The 22,561-nt window shown below is 36.6% G+C and overlaps 1 protein-coding gene across 6 annotated transcripts in view; it reads right to left on the bottom strand.

The window, feature by feature from the left end:
* The window catches only part of FTO (FTO alpha-ketoglutarate dependent dioxygenase), a 249,992-nt gene that overhangs the window by 80,635 nt on the left and 146,796 nt on the right, over positions 1-22,561 (bottom strand). For 4 of the 6 annotated variants that reach the window (XM_054198315.1, XM_054198313.1, XM_054198310.1 and 1 more), the window contains one exon: positions 12,720-12,801. The exons of the other annotated variants lie outside the window; for them this stretch is intronic. In XM_054198315.1, the coding sequence (XP_054054290.1) occupies positions 12,720-12,801 (82 nt within the window). The remainder of the gene's footprint in view (positions 1-12,719; positions 12,802-22,561) is intronic. 6 annotated transcript variants of the gene reach the window in all.

Consider the following 22,561-nt stretch of genomic DNA (forward strand, 5'->3'; position numbering starts at 1 on the left):
AGGAAAAATACAAAAGATCTGAGTAAAGAATATAATTTATGAAAACATATATGACCTCTAGCCTTTATAAAGAAGTATTTGTTTTCATAGAGGTAAACCCGAGATACTTTTATAGATCAGTTATTGCTATCTGTACATGTCCAAGATCTGACACCAGAACCTTACATTTTGTCAGGGAAGAACAGTTTTAGCTCCGAAGAACAACATGAACCAAGAAAATAGGAGTGGAACCACCAAAGGAAGGGATTCTTTGTAAGAACCTGAGAAATACTAATTACAACCTGCAGTTGTTTTCTTACAAAAATATTGCTAATTGACCAGTAACTATTAAAAAAAAAATTGTTTTACAAGTCAGAACAATAACTACAGCACTTGTTAGACATATATTTTTGTCAGTTCTATGTTATACTTATCTGTTTAGCCATTTCAGTACTTTGGAAATAATTACTAGTTATTTAAATATTTAGTAAAAAAGACAACAAGTGAGATTTAGGTCTGCATTTGGATAAGAACTGAACATGTACAAGATGATAATTTTTTGAATAGTTTTTTAATTGAAATAAAACCAAAGTTAGTGCATTGGATATATTACCAAAAAAAGAAGTTGTTTTATTTTTGTTTTTATTGTCCAGCAAGCACTTAAACCTTGTAGCTCAAGTCCTCTTACGTATCAATTTATTTAAAGGTTAGAAGAGGAAAATAAGCTTTCCTGTGTTTTCAACTCTCAATTGGTTTCTCAGCTTTGAATGAATTAGCCAGTGAACTGAGCCGCAACCGAGGGAACACCCTCTGCGTGCTGCTGCCGCTGCCAACAGCCAGCCTAGCAGTTCAGCAGACCAGCTCCAGGTCTTTAACTCTTTCAGGCATTTGACTTTCTTTAAAACTTCAGCTGGTAAACAAGCGTGCTGCTTGATTACTGTTGTAGTACAAACAGGTTTCATCCATCTTAAGAAGTCTGTACGTCAACACTGTCTGTCATGTTTATTTTTACATATTTATTTTAAACCAGAATGACTCAAATATAAACCCCAGTTTTTATTCATTTCCTTACATTGATTTTTTTTTTACCTACTCTAACTTCTAAATAAGATATTTAAATTTGCCTTTATATTTCTTAAGAACAACATGGATCTTTACTTCACTACATAAATTCTTCTCCAATAGCTTTTCCACAGGGTCTAAGGAAAACAGACAAAACTACGGTTTCTTTTACCTCTCTCTGCCAGCCCCGCTCAGCACTTTTAGCGGGTAGGTAGTTCTCACAGTCAATTTTGCAACTGGGGCAAAGAACTTCCAAATTGAAGGGAAAATGAGAAGCAAATTTTACTTCTTAAAAGCATCTTCAGTAATTATACAAACATGAGCAAAAAAATGCCTCCTCCCTCAAAGATGTGTTGATGCAGCATGGAAGAAACATGTCCCTAAGCCTGTAAAACCCATATGCAGTTACTTAGTGCTCCAGTAAGATGACTTTCTCTGCTCACGGTAGCGAGTGTTAGCCGTTTAGAAATCTTGGTGATAAAAAGCAGATGCCCAGAAAAAAAAAAGCTTAATTTGATTTAGAAGAGAGATGTATCTCTAATACATGACCTAACATAGGGACTGGGTCTGTTTGAACCCCAGCTGACACAGATGGACTTGCAGGCAGTCTTCCGCGGTAGCCAGCCAGGAAGACCTCGCCATTTAGAGAACGTCCCCTGCGGTACAATTGTTTACACAAGGTGTCAGATGGGAATAGCCGAGTGATAAAGTTTGCACATAATCAGTAGGAATTAGTCATCTTTCAACCCTTGTTTATTCTGATAGAAAATCAAAATACTAAAAGTTCACAAGCAGGCACAATGCAGCGTTCCCAAGTACTGCATATTCCCAACATTACTGCATTCTTAGTACCCTTTTCATCTGACTTTAAGCAACTATATTCCCAAAAAAGCAGTTTTCAAAACCAGTGCAGGCAGTGTCCAACAAAACCACAAAGATTAAATGAATTCTTCTGCAGAAAAGCTCTGAAAACCGTAGTCAGATGTGCCACACTTGTTATGCTCTACAATATACAGAGCTGATTTTTTTTTGACAAAGAGGACATAAGCATTTCTGTTTATTACATAATTGAAATGCTTTTTTTTCCCTCCCTCTTCTGTGTGAACATGGTACTTCTTTTCCTCACAGTCTACAGATGACACACAAAATGATGTTACAGACTTTCAAAGAAATTTTGCAGGGGAAATACGAGGATTCGGGTACACAGGAGTAAATACACTTCTATAGTAAACCATTTATGCCTTTGGAATGTTTTCATTCATTTTGTAATTTACAGAAAAAAAATCAACAGCATTGAAACCAATACACGTCACAACATTATCTGCTCTAGCAAAAAAAAGATCTAGCGTTACTGAAAGACGATCTGACATTTGTCCTTAAATGAAGAACACGAGCAAGTTTACCCCCTCCTGCTGAAAGGACATTCATAACATTCATAATAGAGTATCTTAACCCAGCCTCAATGCACGAAGACATTTCGCTAAGTGTCTCCATTACTGGTGATGTTCCAGGCATACTTATAATACGTGAGCGTAGTGCAAACATATCATTTAGCTTGTGAGTAAATGTGATTTTAAATATACCTTATGCATGGAGGCTGGGGAGACCTATTCTCCTGCCTCTACAAGCTGCTCTTTGCAGCCAGCTAATGAACACTTTCTCATATTTCACGAAGAGACTCCTCCCGACTCACGGAAGGAATTCCTGAAAGGACTACAAGTTTTCAGCCAGAGCCCCCAAACCAAAGCACGAACCATATAAAGACTGGGCCTTCTTCAATGCATCAAACAGCTTATAGTCCATAATTTAAAATAAATTAAAAAGGAAGCAATTAAAAATTATGGAAAGCATAATTGACTACGCCATCTCAGCAACTGCTCTGTGGGTTGATCGTCCCAACACTGTGGAAACTAAAGTTTAAAGAAGTATTTCTCTCTCCATGGAAGTCCTTTGTGTGTATTTCGTATCACGGTCTTTAAGAGCAAAACATCAACAACATTAGATGTATCAGTACAATTGGCACAGAACTGAATGTCACAAACATTGGCACATACAAGCAGCAAGGTAAATTCTATGAATTACAAAGAGGCTCCAGGATTTCGTAGCAGAAAACACAAACACTTGAAACAAGCTGATTAAAAATTATTTTGGTGCTACTTACACTCAACAACTAACTGGATACAAAAATGTGTATTTTCGGTTTTCTATATGAAACTATAGTTCCCTTATGAACCATTTTAACATAAGAATTTTAATTATTCAGCTTTGCTCCCTAATACTCTATACTTGCAAATATTTAAAACAGTATGCATCCTATGCATCCCACCAACAGTTGTATATAGAGTTGAGGGCTGTAATACAGTAGGCTGAAGATAAAGCTGCTGAAGATGTGCAAATTAGCATGGTATTAATTGAACATCTATTGCACATAAAGAGGGAGCTGAAAGCATGAGTTACTGTGCATGAGTGATGAGCATCAATGATGAGCCCTATAAATCATAGTCAAACTAAGCTTTACTTACCTATTGTCTGTTTATAAGGACGATAAAAAAATTACTTTTCAGTACAGAAATGTCTTCTAACATCTCATAATAACTATAACCAATGAGTACACAAATATATTAATTCCTTCCGGATAGTACCATTATTTCTTCCTATGCTCATCCATTTTGTTTTGTTACCCTAAAAAAATAATTCTAGGATCCTATAAGTGCTTACACATCACAGATAAAATATATACAAAGAATATAAATGCCAACAGAAATGCCAAGAATGCATGGCAGTGATTACAGATTTTGTTGACAATTTGTCAATGACACCAAGCATCTAGAATTCAAGTCTAAACCATAGCAGTACCATTATCTATTTCTACAGAATTAATCCCTAGCCTGCATCCAATTTTCCATAAGATTATTAGGCCACTTCCTCAGAATTGTGACATATACGCTTTCTACAATCCTAGACACTATTTGTGGCTCTGCACCTGAAATAAGCAAAATCTCTATCAAATTCCTGGGTCTGCTGTAGTTAATAGCAAAGTTCTCACAGCCATCAATGTGGCCTCATATTTCTTCACAGTAGGAAACTGAAATGATGCAAAATATGAATAAAAATGGCAAGCTCCAATAAAGACTAAAATATAGGGCTACTGACATATTGCCTGTTTTTAAGATAAAAGGCTGAGCAGGAGCCAGGGAGAGGGAACAAACTACACGGGGAAGTGCAGCATCACAAATTCTCCAGCAAAGGCCCCGAATGGGTTTGTGTATCTTAAATCTCATCATTATTCACTCTCAAGTCAACACGACTAAGACGACACCAGAGTATCCATTCTGTTTAATACAACCCACCATGTTTCCACCGCATACTGTCCTTCAAGAAAGCACGAAGTGTTTTAAAGTTCCAAAAGCTAAAAAAAGACTAATTATTGCATTTATAAAACTATTTAATAACTATATTAGCAAAAAGGAAAAAACAGAAAAAGAACAATTTTTCTGTGATGACCAGTAATCACACACTCCCTTCAACCACCGCCACTCCCGTCTCTGACATGAGCTATTTGTCTCTGAGAGTTCTTTTTAGCCTGTATGAGCACAGTTAACTGTTCAACTTGTTCTGCAAGTTGCTTTTAATTGCCTTAATGTGAAAAAAACAGTGATAATTAAATTATCATGCAGATCTCCCAACTGTGTTGACAGTTTCAGTAAGAGAAACATCACATTAAAGTACACTTTCACAGCATAGAGTAAACCATGAGCAAACCCTTGGAAACTGGCCATGTTGATACCAGCAGTGAAAGCTGAGTAAAAATATTAACTTCATACAAGATCAAGTGCTGTAGCAAAGTGACAATTATAATCCATTTTAATGACTATTTTCAGAACCATACAGAGAGAAGAAAAATATCTAACAAACAGCTTCTGTAAACCAATAACATAGTAAAATTCATACTCCTGTAGTATGATGCCAAAATGAACGTTTTTCTTTAAATTTTCTGTCATTGTGTGTATTCGGTAGGGATCATTCTGTGTATAGCATCTAGACTAATGCCATTATATCTAGGTTTGCTAGAGACAGAACTGAGTTCTTTATCGCCAAACACACCAGATCATGCAGCCCTATATGACAACCCCTTTGTTCTACAGAACTATTCCAGACAGCAGGAAGTCAGTTCTGGAGGTTTGGAGAACACCTTTTAGCCATTCTGATTTTCATTTGTCTCTTCTGGTGGTGGATTTAGGGTATATGGATTTGTGCAGGTGAATTGCTGGGTCTCTCAATACAGTCTATTTTCCTCAGGCTACTTTACCCTTCAGCCCTGTTAGGTACACTTTGGAGCTGTACTAGATGAGTTCAGAGCACAAATCCTACCATTGATAAAGAGAATCTACAAACTAGATTCCCCCACAGAGCTTTGAAACTTCTTGACTTTGCTACCTTTCTGAAGCAGGCTAAGTTAAGGAAATCCATGTCCTAGCTTCTCATTCTCTAGGCTATGAATCTCCGGATAAATCCATGTAATGTTTTCTGAAAGACACAGGTAGCGATTCTGATATGCTGCTGATTTTAAAGGAAGGCTGAATTCTTATGCCTACGGCAACCATACACATTTCCAAAAGGAAGATTTTAGATCTTATCTTGAAGAACGACCAGAACTACGACGGACTCGAGGGCCTATGCCAACAGCAGCAAGGACTGAACACGGAGCCCAGTCCCTGGGGACCAAAAGTCACAGGGATGGAATCCAAGGTGGCTAACTGCCTGCTGTGGCCTGCCAGCCAGCACATTCCAGCACAGGACACTGCGATGGCTAGGGAAGGATTGGGTTACAGCAGGCAGAGGATATTACTAGCACAGTATGTGTCAGCTATTATTTCTCTCTACCAAATACTACTTATGGCCAAGTGCTCAAAGACAGCTAAGACCACCCCTGGGTTTTGGGCCAGAAGGTTTAACCCCAGAATTCATTGCTACCGCAAAATTCGTGGTGTAAACTAGAAGGCTGTCAAAACAATTGCAAATGTGCTTACAAATCAAATCAATTGTTTCATTTGCAACTACACTTTATTGGAAGTGCAGAAACATTAGGCTACTGATTTTTATTATTTGCACACAGTTGTGGAAACAGTATTTCCTGTAGAAGAAACTTCTTTTAGAACTTGCTCTTTCTCATGGCAGGTGAAACAAAAAGCAAAATGAGGCCAGTGACAGTACCCACACTACCCTTCAGAAGCATAAAGAGCCTCTTCTACACTGAAATATCCCTTCCCCCTTAGATACATAGAAATACATACACACACACACATACATGTGGATAAACACTATATAAATATAGTTTAAGACAAACTTAACCAATTATTTTGATTGCTTTTCCAAATGTTCAGTTCATTTAATGATAAAAATGTTCAGTTTTATCAGTTAGAGTTCAAGCTTCCCCACCTACCTAGTCTAGAGGAATGTAAACTCTTGTCATTTACCAGGCACCGTTCTGTCTACCTTGACCCTGCAGGTGCTAAATGCCAGCAATTACCTAGCGTGGAATATTGCTGTGGCCCTTCTCTGTATATGGCTTTTCAAGCTATACACAGCTCTGCTGTGGAAAAACAGTGAGCTACCTTTATTCAAACATTTTCTCACACTTACCAACACACACTAATCAATTTCTTATTTGAGATTTAAGTATACTAGTACAAAGTCTAGAAAATGTGCTTCTTGATTTGTGTAATCAAGATTGTGCTGCCTTGAGATTTTGCAAGCCCCCCCAGACAGATACGGAGATGTAAATGGCACGGGTATAATACCCCTCCAGCCAATCGACTTGTTCACAGAAACCCGGAAGGTGGTTCCAGGGCTTTTGGAAAAGCAGGGCCTCCGAAGGAGGCCAGACCCCACATAGTACTCACAGTGTTTACAGTCTCAAGGAGATGAGAAAAGATATTGGCCATTTTAGCCTTTCCATTCACTTCCCCGAACTCCCCTCATTCACAATGACACCAAATTTACACTTTTTGCTTGGAAGCAGCATATTAAGTGCAATTAAAATCCAAATAGGAGAGAGTTGTCGTGGAAGTCGTTCTAAATGTTTCAAACATAAGAACTATATCCTCTCCAAGTTTAACAGCGTAGATTTCGTTTCCAGCCATATTAAACACCGATCTTCAAGACTTCGAGTTATTAGAAGCTTTATCTAATAATCACAAAGAAACTATTATTATACTATTAGAGAAACATCTGTCGACTGTGTTTATAGTTTTTAGGAAACTATGTGTTAATGAGAACCTATGCTTTGCGATCAGACAACGCCCAGTAGATTATGTCGGTGTCCTACAAATCCTGCCATTATAAAGTACAAAGCACAGCTTTTACATTTTATCACTCTTATAAAACATTCAACAAGATTTTCTTTCAAAAATAACACTGGTTTTGGATTGGAGTAACGGCAAAAAAAGGACACCTTCTTAGCTGACATCATAGCACTACCTAAATAAAACAGATACCAAGGTTCACGTTAACATGATAAACATTTGGAACATAGAATTTGATTATTTCAGGGGTCTTAAAAGGTTTTTTGAAGAGTGAGATATAAAATAAAAGAAATAAAAATGTAAAATAACCCACTCTTCTGCTATAAATCATTGAGTTCCTTTTTCCAAATCCATTAATAAAAACAGTGATTGTATTTCATGTTACAGTTATCTACAAAAGACCATTCTTAATTGCTCTTAAGGCATCATGTTTTATTTTAGCCAGGTTCACATTTTATTATAGAAGACTAATGGGGCATAGACTCCCAGCAGAACTTATTTTAAACCTTGGACCATTCAACTATAAAAAGGGTATAAAAATAGTTATAGAGGCAAAATAAAAATTAAAAACTATAGCTAAGCTTTCAGATTTACAGGTGTAATAAAACGTGTCATAAACTTTTGCTTTCATTCCAAAGTTTTGTCGTAAGAACACGCAGAATCTTTCTCCATTTCAAAAGGGTATGTTCAAATTTTAAATCTCTCTGTTTTCATTTTTAGTTTATAGTCTTGCTTGGGTACGTGTAATTTCTTAAAATTTATTGCTATTTCATTAAATATCCTCACTGATCAGAATGCAAGAGTGATAAGAAGGAGAACCATTACGGGATAATAATAATAATAACTCAATGGCATTTCTTGTTAATGAGGTAATAACAAGAGGCCTTCAGGCTTTCTGCTTCAAAGTTTATTTAACCAAACTACTTTTGTTATTATCTTATTAACCAGAACCCTCAAGTTGTGATTGCCCTAATAATAATTCAAAGACCTACTGGATTCATTTATCAAATTAGTTAAGGAATTAAATATTAAGTTAGAGCTAAGAACTTATAAGACCTCACGATATTAGACAGAGATGACCTCGCCTGTATGTAATGCTGGGTTAGTGCTGCTTCAAGACAGTAGGTGTTGCTACGCTCTTTGCAGCAAGTTTTCAAGACTGAAATCCTAATCATTTAACATATATCAATATTTTATAGATCAAAGAAATTAGCACTTGTATCCTTAAAAATTCTAGCTCATTAATGCCATGATGCCTACTTGGTTTTGCTTATTAGTTGCAGCAGGATACCATTCCATTTTATTTCCAAATTTAATTGTATTGATGTACCTGAGCTACAACACAATTACAAGTTTCTTGACATAGAGAATGTGGTTTGAAAAAACAGTTGTCTTAAAAGAAAAAAAAAAATAATCAACTTAAACTTTATTGTCACAGTAGAAAGTAATCTGAACAGTCAGAAATACTGTTCTCACTTGTACAGACTCGAGGGGCTGGCTTTCTTTCTATATTTCCTAATTTTTAATCTGCTCCTGTAGTTGTTGAGGTTTATAATTAATTCCAAAAGTGGTTTGTTTTAACGGTAAAGCCACGTCTTCAAATGGCTAGCATGGTTTACCAGCCAAAGAGTTGCGGAAACAACACTATTGCCTACCACGGCAAGAACAAATAAGGGAGACAGGAAGGGTAACAGAAAAGAAGTTTTTCTACAAGATGAAGCGTACGTGAATATTTTGGAACAATCAGGTAGCAAAAATGTAAAGAGACTTGAAGGAAAGTCTGCTGCTGGCAAGGTGGACAGTCACCCAATGGTTTTTGCCCAAGTCTAACTAGAACCTGTGGGTATGGCCATGGAAGCACCACTTCTTGTTCACAGAACGGGCCAGTCCTTTAGTACTGTGCTACAATACTCAGTTTGATGTACTATTTCGGCAGGTTGCATTTTACTAAAGAGAACAAATTTTCAGGCTGAAGGAGCTATGAAAATCTGTGTCACATGAACTGAGTGTAGTTTCTCTAACTGTTCTGCTCTATTTCTGGTTGCACGAGAATTAGCCCAGACAAATTATTCATGTGGAAATACTGTTCACTTAGGAAATAAGAATAAGTCCTCCACAGAGAAAACTGCTTCATTATGCTCATATGCGAAATGACGTGCGCAAAAATGTATATGAAATAGATATCTCTATTACCCCAAGACATCAGCAGCTAACAGGTTTATTTCTAATTCCCCGTCATACTCTCCTGCCACAAAGACTTTTAAATAGAAGAATCCTGAAGTGGCTCAGGTTTGTTCCCAGCAGGCATACTTGTAAAGATAAAAAGAATAAGTTTCTCCCCTGCCCCCCGCTCACTCCCTATTTTTGTAGTTATTAACCAGAAGAAGGGCTAAGGAAGGAATGGAATGTTTAGCCCAGCACCACAGTCTGATCTTGCAGAAAAAGAAAACAAGAGCAAAGTAACTATGTTCCTATTTCTGGGTCTAAATTTCCATGCCAGGTTGTCTTTTAATGTCTGGTTCTCAAAGTTTTCCTACTCTTAATCCTTCTTGCTAAAAAATTTGTTTTGTTTTTTCATCCTACAGCTTCTGGCAGCAAGTGGTATGTAAATGTTCAGTAGCCCATCTGAACCCTGTTTCAGAACAAAACAATTTCAGTTTCTAAGTGTCTGAATTACTTTAACTAAATCTGAGGATTTACCTATTGAAGCTTGAGCAGCTCCCTTTCAACTCTGAATGAAGGAAGAATTATGAGACTGGAGTTATTCAATGAGAGCTATCTGTCCTGGCACTTAATCAAAGGGATTAGGATTTGGAAAGAAAAGCCTACAGGTGATCCTCCAGGAAGCATACCAAGCAGTTATCAAAAACATACAAGTTCAAAGCAGCTCAATTTTCATATGTTAAAAGTATTTGGATGAAGCCTCAGGCTTGTTTCTAGGTAAAGAATTGTGTTAAAGCTGTTTGTACTTGCATACTTAGTAGACAAGGGAATGAAATAGCATGTGGTGAAGCAGTACTAGGTCCATCTAACCCTGATGTAACACAATAAATCAATCTTGTTCTGTTAGCGAAACATGATCTGATACCGAGCCCAGGTTTCAGTGCTCTTTCCTCACTCCGGCAGTCATAACACACACTCATCTACCTCTTCAGTGAAGAAAGCTGCCACAACATAAAGGCAGAGATGTTACATGATACATCAAGTGCTTTAATAGTTGTTATTAATCTTGTAGCTATGTTCTCCCCCTCCACACAATATTTTGAATTTAAAATATATTCAGTATCTTCAGTTTGTAATACTATTTTTAAACTATTAAAATACTTATAATCAGAGATCTGTCTTAGTCAATTAGAGGCGTCAATAACGTTGAATGATAACTCAACTACAGTGACTTTATTTACCACGAGCATTACATCACACTGGCACAAAAGGGCAGGTTAGGGACAATGAACAGCATGTTCCACCACACTGCCAGGAGAGGAAGGAACACTTGAGCAGCGGGGCCGGGCCAGCTGTGGATCCAGGACAAAGTACTTTGGAGATATAAGCCTCAGCAGCACATCTCTGAGGTAGCTTTCTTTGCCAGCCACAGGCAGCTACATTTTACATGCAATAAATGGAGATACCTCTGTCCAGGAGACAGAAATGGAAAGAATCCACTGTATATTGCATGTTCCTACCTAAAGCCATCATAAATCAGCCAGCCAGTCGGCACGTAAGTTAACGCTGAATCATTCTCTGCAAAGTTTCCCCGCACAATCCATGAATACCGAGAGAGGTGCAGAAAGCTGACTTATACTCGGCAGCGGCAGCTGAGGTAAACTTGGCACAAGCAGCCTGGAAACCAAGACAGTTCTTAAAGCACCGAGTACATGGCTTTGGGCCACACAAAAATCCTTAAAACTCAAGAGGTTTTAAATATGTATATATGCATCTCTCTATATATATCTTTATACATGTGTATATATACATCTCTATATATATTTATATTTCTCTGTATCTCTATAAATCATTTCTCAACTTGAGGGCGAGTACTTCACAGCCCAGTGCACATGAAAGGAGAATGGCACTGATTTCCCAAAAGTGAAAAAAAATTATTTCCACACAGAAAGGAAGAGGAGGGGGAAATATGTTCAGCACCCCAGCTTTCAGTCTTGCCTGATAATATTTAGAAAAAAAAACCTTTGTGTTTCTTCTTTCCATGTTGTTAATATCACCATCCTACGTACACATCATATGTATAACCCTGCTTAACAGCCAACCAATCAACTGAATTCAGTGTGTGGGAAGTAGACTTCTGCATACATCAATTTCTCTGGCAAAGTAACCAAGACAATTTGGAGTACCTTATACAGCAAAGTTAACCAGACCAGGATAACACAAAAACAAAAGACAAATTCTATCAAATGACAGAGCTTGGAGTTTCACGGTATATGCGAATATAACAAAACAGATGTTTAAAACACTTTAGATGCTTACAAAAATATTAAGATTTCTCAATATTTACAAATCTGCTTAGTAATAATTAGTAACCAAGACTTGGATTGTGGATTTTTCATGGATAAGTCTCTGTCTTAGTTAATTTAAACAAATGAGGGGAAAAAAATAAATTATGGATTCGGAGAAAATTGCTTTGAGTGGGTCATTACGGATCATTCAGAATAATTAAGTTACACACTCCTGAAATACAAACCTTGTAACAAATGTAAACTGTAGCAGAGCTGTTGGACACAACTGAGAAACAATACCATAACGCTGACTCTCTGTGCCTTCCCATCATCTTTGCATTAAATTACCTGTATAGATACTTCTCAGAGACAATCTTAAAGTCCTTATTTGGGCCAAATTCACACTTAAGAAAAGCAAGATTTAGCCCTAAAGTATTTAATAACAAGGAACTGGAATAAATTTAAATTTATATTCTGATTCTGTCTCCATATAGTCTCATATGCTTATGTTCACAGTTGTAGAATCAGGGCCTTAAATGTTCATAAGAAAAAAGTAAGAAGAAAAACATGCAACAGTTTTCTTACATGTCTTTAAAAAAGTAGAGTTATGGAACAGAAATATATATTGAAACAATAAAAGTCTACTAAAATACACCCATAGTTTATTTTGAACTTATGCTTATACAAGTAAAACTAAATGAGTAAGAAGTCTTACCTTATTAATGCAGGCTGTAAGGCATTACGTTATCAGTTGTGTGCTACACTACCAAATAAACATATTAACCCTTAATATTTTTAGCCCACTGATAGACAAATTAGCTACTCCAAAGAAATTCCAAAGTCTTAGAAGATACTAGTCATCTTTAGGGAACTGCCAGGTACCTCAATTCATTTATATATTTCACTTAGGACTTGCTTATACCTGTATCAATGGGCACTGCTCACAATCCTGATACTGTGCTAGACACCATATAAACAAAGAGTAGTGATCACCCATGGAGAGCCTACAGTCAAAAAAAAAGAAAAGGACAAATAAGGCAGGAGAAATTCTGTGTTACGATTCCAGTAGTACAGACATCGAGTACCTTCCCTAAGTACCTATACAAAGACAGAAGGAAAGCTGGAATTGAATCCATACCTCTTATCTCTCTTTCCAGAGCACAGAAAAAACCCCTATCAAAGTCAACAATAGCTGAGGGCACTCAGCGCTTTGTAAGATCAGTCCAGCAAGAAGCTTGTCTTTCTTTAAAATAAAACTATTGAAAGCCAAATATCACTGTCATTCATAATGGTGTAAACCCAGAAAGATTCTTTATTTCAGTGGAGATCTTTAGAATGGAATTTTGCTCCGGAAAGAGTCAGTTATTGAAACTGATGAGTTTGGGAAGGAATTTTAACTAACTTCAACGGAGTTCCTTTGGATTTACACCAGTGTAACAGTGTACTTGACCTTGTACAACTAAAATAAAAGGCTATACCAGTTAGCTCCCTGTGCTGTCTCTCATAAAAATAGAAAGGGCTGTTACCATCACAACATAAACACTGGAATACATCTTGTGTATGCTATTAAAGAAAAAAAAAAAAGAAAAAAAAAAAGATGTAGTGCATGATTGCTACAATTTTATTCCTATGTCTTTTTGCCAAAAAGAAAATATGGCTTTAATATAAGTTTACATCTGCGTGGTATTACATGCATGTAAAACAGATGTAACCTAATTACATTTTCATTTAAATTGCTAAATAGCTACTTAAGTAAAAAGCTAAAATAACATACAAACAACAGTTACTATAATAACAAGTGTACTTAGAATTAAATGAAAGGGATCAAAGCTACAGCATACAAAATTTGAGCTGGTCTTTGAAAAAGATACAGTGACATAACAGCGCTGTATTGATTTACTCAGTAATTTAATGTCTCTACAACTCAGCCAGAAGACACATCTCAGTTTAGCAGAGACACATGCAGGAAAATTCAGGGAGTTTATACAAAGACTTTGGGTCTCATAAAGATTAGACATACTCTACTGGAGATTATGTAGCAAAATCCCAAATTGGAAATCAGAATACCAATGCAATACAATCAACTTGATTATAGTTTTAGGCAGACCTGTCTGAACTAGCTGGACTCAGAAATCATGTCCTCACAGTGCAATCAGAGTGTGCTTTTTTCATTTTTAGCAGAGAACTGCAGTCTTCAGAAGAGATACCATATTTATTTCTGTTTCTTTCTGTGCAAACACATGTTCACTAGAGCTAAATTTGGGGGGCTAATGAAAATATAGTGGAGTACAGTGGAAAGACTAGAATCAACCCTCCCAGGTCAATAAAGAAGGGAAAATAAATCTCATTTTCATTCAAACATATTTACCAGAAAGGGTGAAAATTTCAAAGCCCGGACACAAATACAAAAGGATGACTTGCACTGGTAAGGCATATTTAAGTGTGAGATAGTCAGGAAAAGGAAGTGCAAATGCAGGATTCCATATTCCTACTGACACTCTCAGGAACTTAAGACAGTGGTAACATTTTGTATTAATATATTTCCGTTACATGCAAATAGCTGTGACTTCTATTAAAGTACCACTTTAGGCAAAAAGCAATCATACACTTTTATCGGCAATAAATTCTCTCTTAATTACCTTGTCTGTTCATACTTTGTATTTGTTTTTATAGAGTTCACCTTCTGAGTGCTTCTCTTTCCAAGCTAATTGTACAGACTTTTGATAGCGAAATTTATATCTATTGTCATGAAGCAGCTATTATGTAGGTCTTGTGTGTACATCTACACTTTGCTAGAGACCGTTCTTTGTGTGCTATTACATTTCTGTTTACTTGTTACGTTGCGTATGACTGATGAAGGTTCATCAAGCTGATAAGCAGAGCTTTGTATGAACATGCAAGAGCATCTCAATTTTTTCTATCAAACTATTTTTTATATTAAATAAACAGTTAAGGATATTATTGAATATTTTTTCAGAATAATGCCAATGTAAACACTCAAACTGATGCCTTCAGTACCAGTAGACCACTTATTACTGGTTGACTTGAATTCAACTTTGTCCTCTTTACAAACACAATGGGGCAAGAACGATGTGCCCTTGCTGCTTTGTAAAAAAAAAAAAAAAAAAAAAAAAAAAAGGACAAGACAATCACACACACACGACTCTTCGGCACAACAAAGTGATAGAGCTAGCAGCTCTTTAGCACCAAGGAACTTACTGAAGTGCTCAAATTCCTGTTATTTTCACTTTTCCTGAGATATTCATTTTATTTAGTTGCACCAGTTTTCGCAACTCACAGAGTTTGTTTTGTATATGCTGTCTGAAGTTATTATTTCCTTAAAAAGAATATCAACAAACATCCAAATTCCATCTAGGAATTACTTTTTTTCAATGAGATTGTTTTGTTGACACCACAAGCAGCAGCAATCTAACCAGATTCCAGTTTGACTTGAGGTGGCCACTCCCTGATAAACCACAGCTCTTGTCCTCTTATTATTTGTCTTGGAATTTTAATCTTGAATTATAGCAAATTCTAAGGAGTAGCACAGCTGAACATGTGTTTCATCCACCAGCAGTTTGAAGGCAGGAGAACAAGCTAAGTAAAGAGCACAAGCTATTTAACCTTCCCACTTACACAAAACCATATGTAATTTGCAACAGAAACTCGAGGGTTGTTAAAGTGATAGGAGATACATTTGAAACAACTTGAGTTCCCAGCCAGGTCAACAGAAGTTCAGCTTGCTCAGCATTTAATTACAGGTACTCAGGATGTGTTCAGCTCAGGACTCAAATTTAGAGTCCTTAAAATCTATATTCCTGCATCTCTACTTTAGTAATAGTCTTCTCTTGCATTTATCTGTTCGGATATCACTACAAAAGATTTTGTATTTACAGACAATTACATAATATACACTTTGATTCTGTACAAAAATCTGACCCTGAAACCAAAACATATTCCACTGTTATGGCACAAACCAATTTGAGGGAATATGCAAAGCCGGGAAGTTGATCCAAGTACTCCCTGTTGCCACTGTACATCAGAAGGAAAGAGGACTACTGGAAAGTCCTCCTAGTAGTAGCCTATCTTAAAAAGATATCAAACAACACCACCAACATTAGGTGCAAGAAGGTTTTGAAGCAAAGGTTTGGACTCCTTCTGCGCCCTTTATGCTACCTAGAACCAAGAGGAGAACCAGCTGGTGACAAGTGAGTGCAGGAACTCCCGGCTTCCAAATACATCATGTCACACACCTCTCCTCTGTACACTAAGGCTAAGTACGTACAGGCTGAAGTACATTTCTACATGTTTTGGTATTAGACATGGATCAACTGGAAAAAAAGATACGTTTATCTTGCAGAAGCACAGCTTTTTCTTTTAAAGAAATTATCTTCATTGAAAGAAACATGAATTAACTTGCCGGCAGATGTTATTCTGGTGGTCTGTTCTGTGCGGTCTGGGTAGAATAAATCATCTTTCTGAAAACTTACATTTTCACATAATACTGAAGCCCTATATTACTGTTTATAGAAATCTTGTGATCTTTTGAAATAAAGAATGAATTCTGTGTGGTTTTTCCATTTTCCTCATCATGAGAGGTTCAGCGTACGCAGCAATACACATTAGAAAACTGACACTTCTAAAGGAGGAACCAGCCTCTGACCCTATGTTGAAGTGCCAATACAACTTTAGTGTTTGCACTTTAAAATATTTATTTCCTTCATAGATATTTTATGCGTAGATCTCAATCCCTCAGCAGTAAATATTCTTATTTTCACATTAGCAGAAGCCCAAGACTAACACAATTCTCTAACGCGCAAGTTTTCCCTTCTTGGAAATCAGATTGTCTTTTCCTGTCTTAGAATCAAAGGCTTAAAATCATGTGTGCATTTGGTGATGGATGGATTTAGGATCATAAACATGGAAATGCAAATTCTTCACTGAAATGCTGAAGGAAAACATTTTTACATTCTTGTCTCTGTTTTGAATTGTTGTTTTTATGCTTTGAGACAACTTACTTCACTTACCAACTCAGCTCTATTTCCTCTATATAGCTCCGTAACTTTTTATTTGAGGGGGGGATATAGAAGACTACAATTATCAGGAAGTCAAGAAATGGAGCCGGTGAAGAACTATTTTTTTTCTCTCCAGTTACCAACTCACCACACTTTCAAGTTTCTCTCCCACACAAACACTAAGTACGCTACTGAACGCTGCCAGAACTGAAGCCACCAGTTCTGACAGAAATCTGTTAACCATGAATGGGTAAGCACCAGCACAGTGCAGCTACCATTTTTTCTTGTAATACCTTCTACACAATTAAAATCAATACTGTCTGAAAGAATAAATCACTACCAAGAAAAACACTCCACCTCCTGACACAAGCTGCCTTTCATAACACAAGAACAAGTCAAGCTACCCTCAAGATATGTATACATTTTTGTTCCTTAGTGGTCAGTATACTCCAGCAGTGTGTCTTTTTGATTGTATTTTCTGTCAACTAACTACTAAACTTTCCCCTTCATGTTCAAGCCCTTTTTCCCAAAATCTTCCCTTCTCTTTTCTCTCACGCATCTTTTCACTCCTTATTGGCAAAGCCCTCCCAAAACACCGATGCTTATTATGATGAGAAAAAAAACCCAACAGTGTTTTAGGTCTCAACTTCCTCTTCAATCTTTACTTCTATTTTTATTCCTCCTATAAGCATTGAATGTCAGTTTACTACCATTGTGTCAAGTTCCTCTCACCTTCCTTTCTGATCATCTCAGCTTCGACCACCTTTTGCCCACAGAAATCACTTCTACTAAACACTCTAATACTGTCCTTGAAAATTTTTAGAGCCTTTCCCTTTTCCATTCTTCTTTACATCTTTACTGCCCTTAATCTTGCTGTGCTCGCAATCCTGGAAATCTGTTTGTGTCTGAGCATTTAAGATTAATTTGATATTCCCTTCCACATATCTTCTAGCAGGTCCTTCTCCTCCCACAAGCCGTTCTTGCTTCACTCACCTCTTCAAATGACCAGTTCCTTCACAGGGAGTTTATTAACTTTCCTTTCCAACATATTAAACCCTTTGCTGTCTATTGATTTGACCCCACTGTCAAACTCGCATCGTGTCCTTGACATCTCTTTCTGAATTTCTTATCAACTTAAGAACTCTAAATGACTGATCCATCTTCCACAATCCCTTGAGTCCTTGCTTTTGCATGTTGGGTTAAGGAATTCAGAAAAGTACGTCATGGCACACAATGAACGTATGGTAACATAAAATGTGTTACATTTAATCTTCACTAATAATTTATTTGGGAGCGTGCATATGCAATTATGAGCCGATCAGCCTGTGTCAAAGGAAATGAAGAAATATGTCTCCTTTCTTTGTGAAATTAAATATTGCAAGACATATCCTTGTACTTGTTCATAGGAGCCAGAGATGTTCCTCACCTCCGTCTTTCTTGTCCGTGCTCTATGCTGTGTTTTCTCTTGACATCATGCAAGTCAAACTTAACTTATTAGTTTGATAAAGTAACACATGTAACTTTTTACTGAGCTGTTAGAAACTTATGCTATGTATGCATATGCCGTGTAAATATAAAGTGGCTACATCCAAGAGAATACACTTCCATGAGAAATGCCAGACACAGATCACGCAATACATAAGAATACCATCTTTCTGAGTTTTCCTCTAGAGCATAAGATAAAATACCAAACTAACTTTACCTATTTACATTTGGGCTTCCAAAACCTGCGGGAATGCAAAAGTACTCCCAGGAATTGTTTCTTTGACTGATTTGCATGTTACATCAAACAAGCAGATACTTATTTTTCCCATGTGTGCATAATGGAGAAGACGATCAATTCTCAAACTTGTAAAACAAATTTAGAATTCAGTCACACACTTAATTTCACTTGGTTCTTTATATATAAATCAGTTGAAACAAACCTCTGCCTAAAAGGCTAAGAGAAATGTTATTTTATTAAACAGCACATGGAAAAAAGCCTAGCAATTTGAAAGACATAATATGGAGAGAGTAGCAGGGATAAAATGAAAAGAATAAAAGTCTAGAGAGATCCTTCTGGGACCCTTAAAGTTTTATGAGAATAGCCTTAGCGAAAGATCTCTGAATGTGTAAATGTAAATTAATTGAAGAAGTTGAATCTTTACCTGCATAAATTTGTTACATTTAACAATTAAAATCTATTTAAAAGTTAATGATCTAAAATTTAAAATGTGCCCCCTATTAACAGCAACAAAACCCTCTACAGTTTAATCAATATTAATGAAAGGAAAATGTTAAGGTAACAAAATCTAGTGCATTAGTAGCTATTGGGGAACAGGATTTTTTTTTTTTTATTAAGTTTTCTATAATCACATCAGATGGATGCATATCGTATAAAAAAAAATCTGCAAAGGTGATTTTATGAAGAAAGAGACTAACAATTCTGTACACGCTCTGGAAGGTCATTCAGCGTTGGGGATTGTCACCTTACGTACACTAACCAACAACTTGATATCAGACGCAGAACAAGCAACTCTTAGGAGGCTGAAGATGACATTTGAAATAATCCACTTCTCACTAGCTAATACATGCCTCTTGTACGCATGTCAGCAGCAAACTCACTGCACTCTAAATCACTAGTCAGCAATCAGTGATGGAAATGAAGCAATTATCAGGTGTGTTATGCTGCATCCTATAACTGTGTCCCATATTTGAATTCATCATGGTTTTATATAATTGTTAGCAATACCTTCTAAAACGCACATCCTACCTGTCAGACACATCTTTCTATTAAATGATAGCTTTTCTCTTTGTTATTTGTCTTCATCCACAAACTAACTGCTATATATATTTTTTCGTAGAAATACTTTTTTTTTTTTACAGTAGCTTTTAAATTTAACATCTAAGCTGCTTGTACTTTCTGTGCACAAGTGTCTTATTTCCCTCCTACAATTTTCATATCTCAGGAGGGAAGTAACCTCAAAATCTTTAGTTGCAGGTAAATCCACACAAGCATTAAGCCTTAATCATGAAGTTCTCTTCAACCTGAGACTTTCTAAGAATCAGTTCATGTATTACTAGTTCTTTTTTCAAGACCTGACTCCTCTCTCTAGTAGTAGAGGGGGAGAAGGTGGGTACAGATGAGACTAAATTCAGGCAAAGACTATTACTGATACTTTTTGCATCCTGGGCACCAGGATGTGAACTGCAAAACCATTGTAGGATATTCAAAATCAATCTTAACTTGCGTGTCTAAAAGAGCTCCTAAGATTAATTTAGACATTATTGACTTGAAGGACAGGTGGTGGAGATGGATCTACAAATAACCCTAAAGTAACTCAGCATACAGATGCTTGCCTTTTCTCCTACAGCGTTCCATCAAGCTGCTTAAACATGATCTCGGTAGCGACAGGATACCTACCATTGAGCCATCCATTTCCCTGGATTTATAGCTGTGCTGTACCACCAGAGGGCACACACACATATAAATGAAGATGCCTAACTGGAATGAAACATAACCCCATTTTAGAACTAGGTACCTAGGTTCTTTGTTTCTCCTTAACCCAGGTAAGGAATAATGCAAACAATCAAATTTGAAATTCAAATTTTCTGAGAAGAGTATCCAGGTTTAAAAGTCACAGCGATCATGCAGAGTCACTTTAAGGCATTTCTACTCAATGGCGCATACCAGACCAGCTTTCACTTATGGTTCCCCAAACGACCAAAGATTTGGCCTAATAAAAAACTCATGTTCCAAGGTCTTCAAAAATCCCATGGAACTTTTTACAAACCCCATTTCCTGTCCAACATCCAGCTTGAATTATGCTGCACAGCGTATGCAGCGTCCCCCGTAATTTGAGTAAGTTAGTTTTCTTATTTCTTGCCCCACCCGTATAAAAAAGGTGCAGGCTGGCACATGTGATACGGCACATTCTCTGTCAGGCGGCACAGGGCTATGGGATTTTAAACATATTGTCTGTCAATCACTTTCCTTTTGAATACCTGGATCTACATATAGCATACATTTGACTATTATTATGCCATTAAGGATCATGCAAAATATTTTATCTTCATATAAAACAAAGGGATTAACTGAAAATTTAGTAACCTACTACATATCAATCAGGGGAAGTGAGAAAGCACCAATGAATGTTAATACATTTCCATGCCTTACAAATCACTAACACTTTTAATTTAAAAAAAAAATAAATTTACTGAAAGCAAATCTTTAGTTGCTAAAACCTAATAATAGTTGCTGTTTTACCAAAAGGCTGGAACGTGACAGAAATACACAGAACTGCTGCACAGGAGATAAGCTTTTGAGAGTCATTAGGAAACTTCTGATTACTGATAGTCTGGCACTAAAATGACGTGACAGTCACTGTGTGCAAACAAGCCTTCTGAACTATGTATTAGTATAAAAATCTATGTACTTCTTCAATTGCCTATTTACAAAGGGGACTCTTTACAAAGCTCCTGAATGTAACTTCTGCCTAAGTTTTCTATATCCAATGTATTCCAGAGAGAATACAACCTCAGTTTAGAACAAATACTTGTGAAGTTCCTTTACATGTACACTGGTATCTCAACCCCAGTATTCTGCCTAGCAAAGAGATCATAAATGTCTTCATTCTTTTACCCAAGGCAGGTAAATTAACTGTGATCTGACTTCAGTTCCACATTGTATATTTAATGATACATACAATTAAATGAAGTTACAATTTTATATCTGAATAGTAGATGCTAGACATCATCTGTGTTGTGACAATAATTATTAATCATGTGTATGTCGATTCCTACATTTCACTTCACAAAAAATACATAGGTTCTTTTAGACAAATTGGAAAAAAAACATTTAAACTCAGAAGAAAAATGAACTCATTGATATGAATATGGTGATATTTGTTTATGATTAGATGCCGAAGCATGAAGAACTAAACAGTTTTGGTTCCCCTCCTCAAAGTACATACAGTACATTTGAGCAAGACATAAAGAAGAGTGATATGGAAAGGACTCTGTATGAAGAATGATTAAATAAAGACCGTTCAGCCAAGAAAAGTGATGACAGAAGGGAGATGCAATGGAACTTGATAAAATCATGAATGAACAAAAAACCCCACCCAAACTTACCTAGGGAATTACTTTTCACTATTTGCTAATAAAAGAAACAAATGAGCAAAAGCAGATAGGATTTTTTGTTTGGGTGTTTAGGGGTTTTTGGGGAGTATGTGGGGTGTGGGGTGTGGTCATAGTCCTTAGTAGGTAGCACAACTGCTCAGAACAGAATACTGAGGCTAATAGAAGTCTACATAAATCAAAAATTATTGCATAAATTCACTGAAAAGATGTATCTATGCAGGACCATGAAATGCACAGATATCACCTTTGCATCTGAAATTCTGTTAGGCACAAATTATTGGGGCTAGATCAATATCCAGAAAGACAATCACTATATATTTCCCTTATTCTCACTTTTTGTTTTTGCTATCTGCTATTGTCCAGCATTGTATGACACTGAGCCAGAAAGATCTTTGGTCTGACCTGGCGTGGTGCTGTTCACCATGGGGGAAGGAGAGCAGCAAAACAGATTATTATAGCAACACCTCAGCACTCTTTTTCCACTCTTCTTATTGATAGACACATTTTTCTCTACATTATTGTATTAAAACCACAAATGGAGATAGTTTTAAAACAACAAACAAGGACACTACTTACAACTTATTCATCTTGACTTGCATAAATATGATATTCAGAATATGGGTACTTG

Source organism: Rissa tridactyla, chromosome 4 (genome assembly GCF_028500815.1).
Source record: "Rissa tridactyla isolate bRisTri1 chromosome 4, bRisTri1.patW.cur.20221130, whole genome shotgun sequence".
Taxonomy (NCBI): domain Eukaryota; kingdom Metazoa; phylum Chordata; class Aves; order Charadriiformes; family Laridae; genus Rissa; species Rissa tridactyla.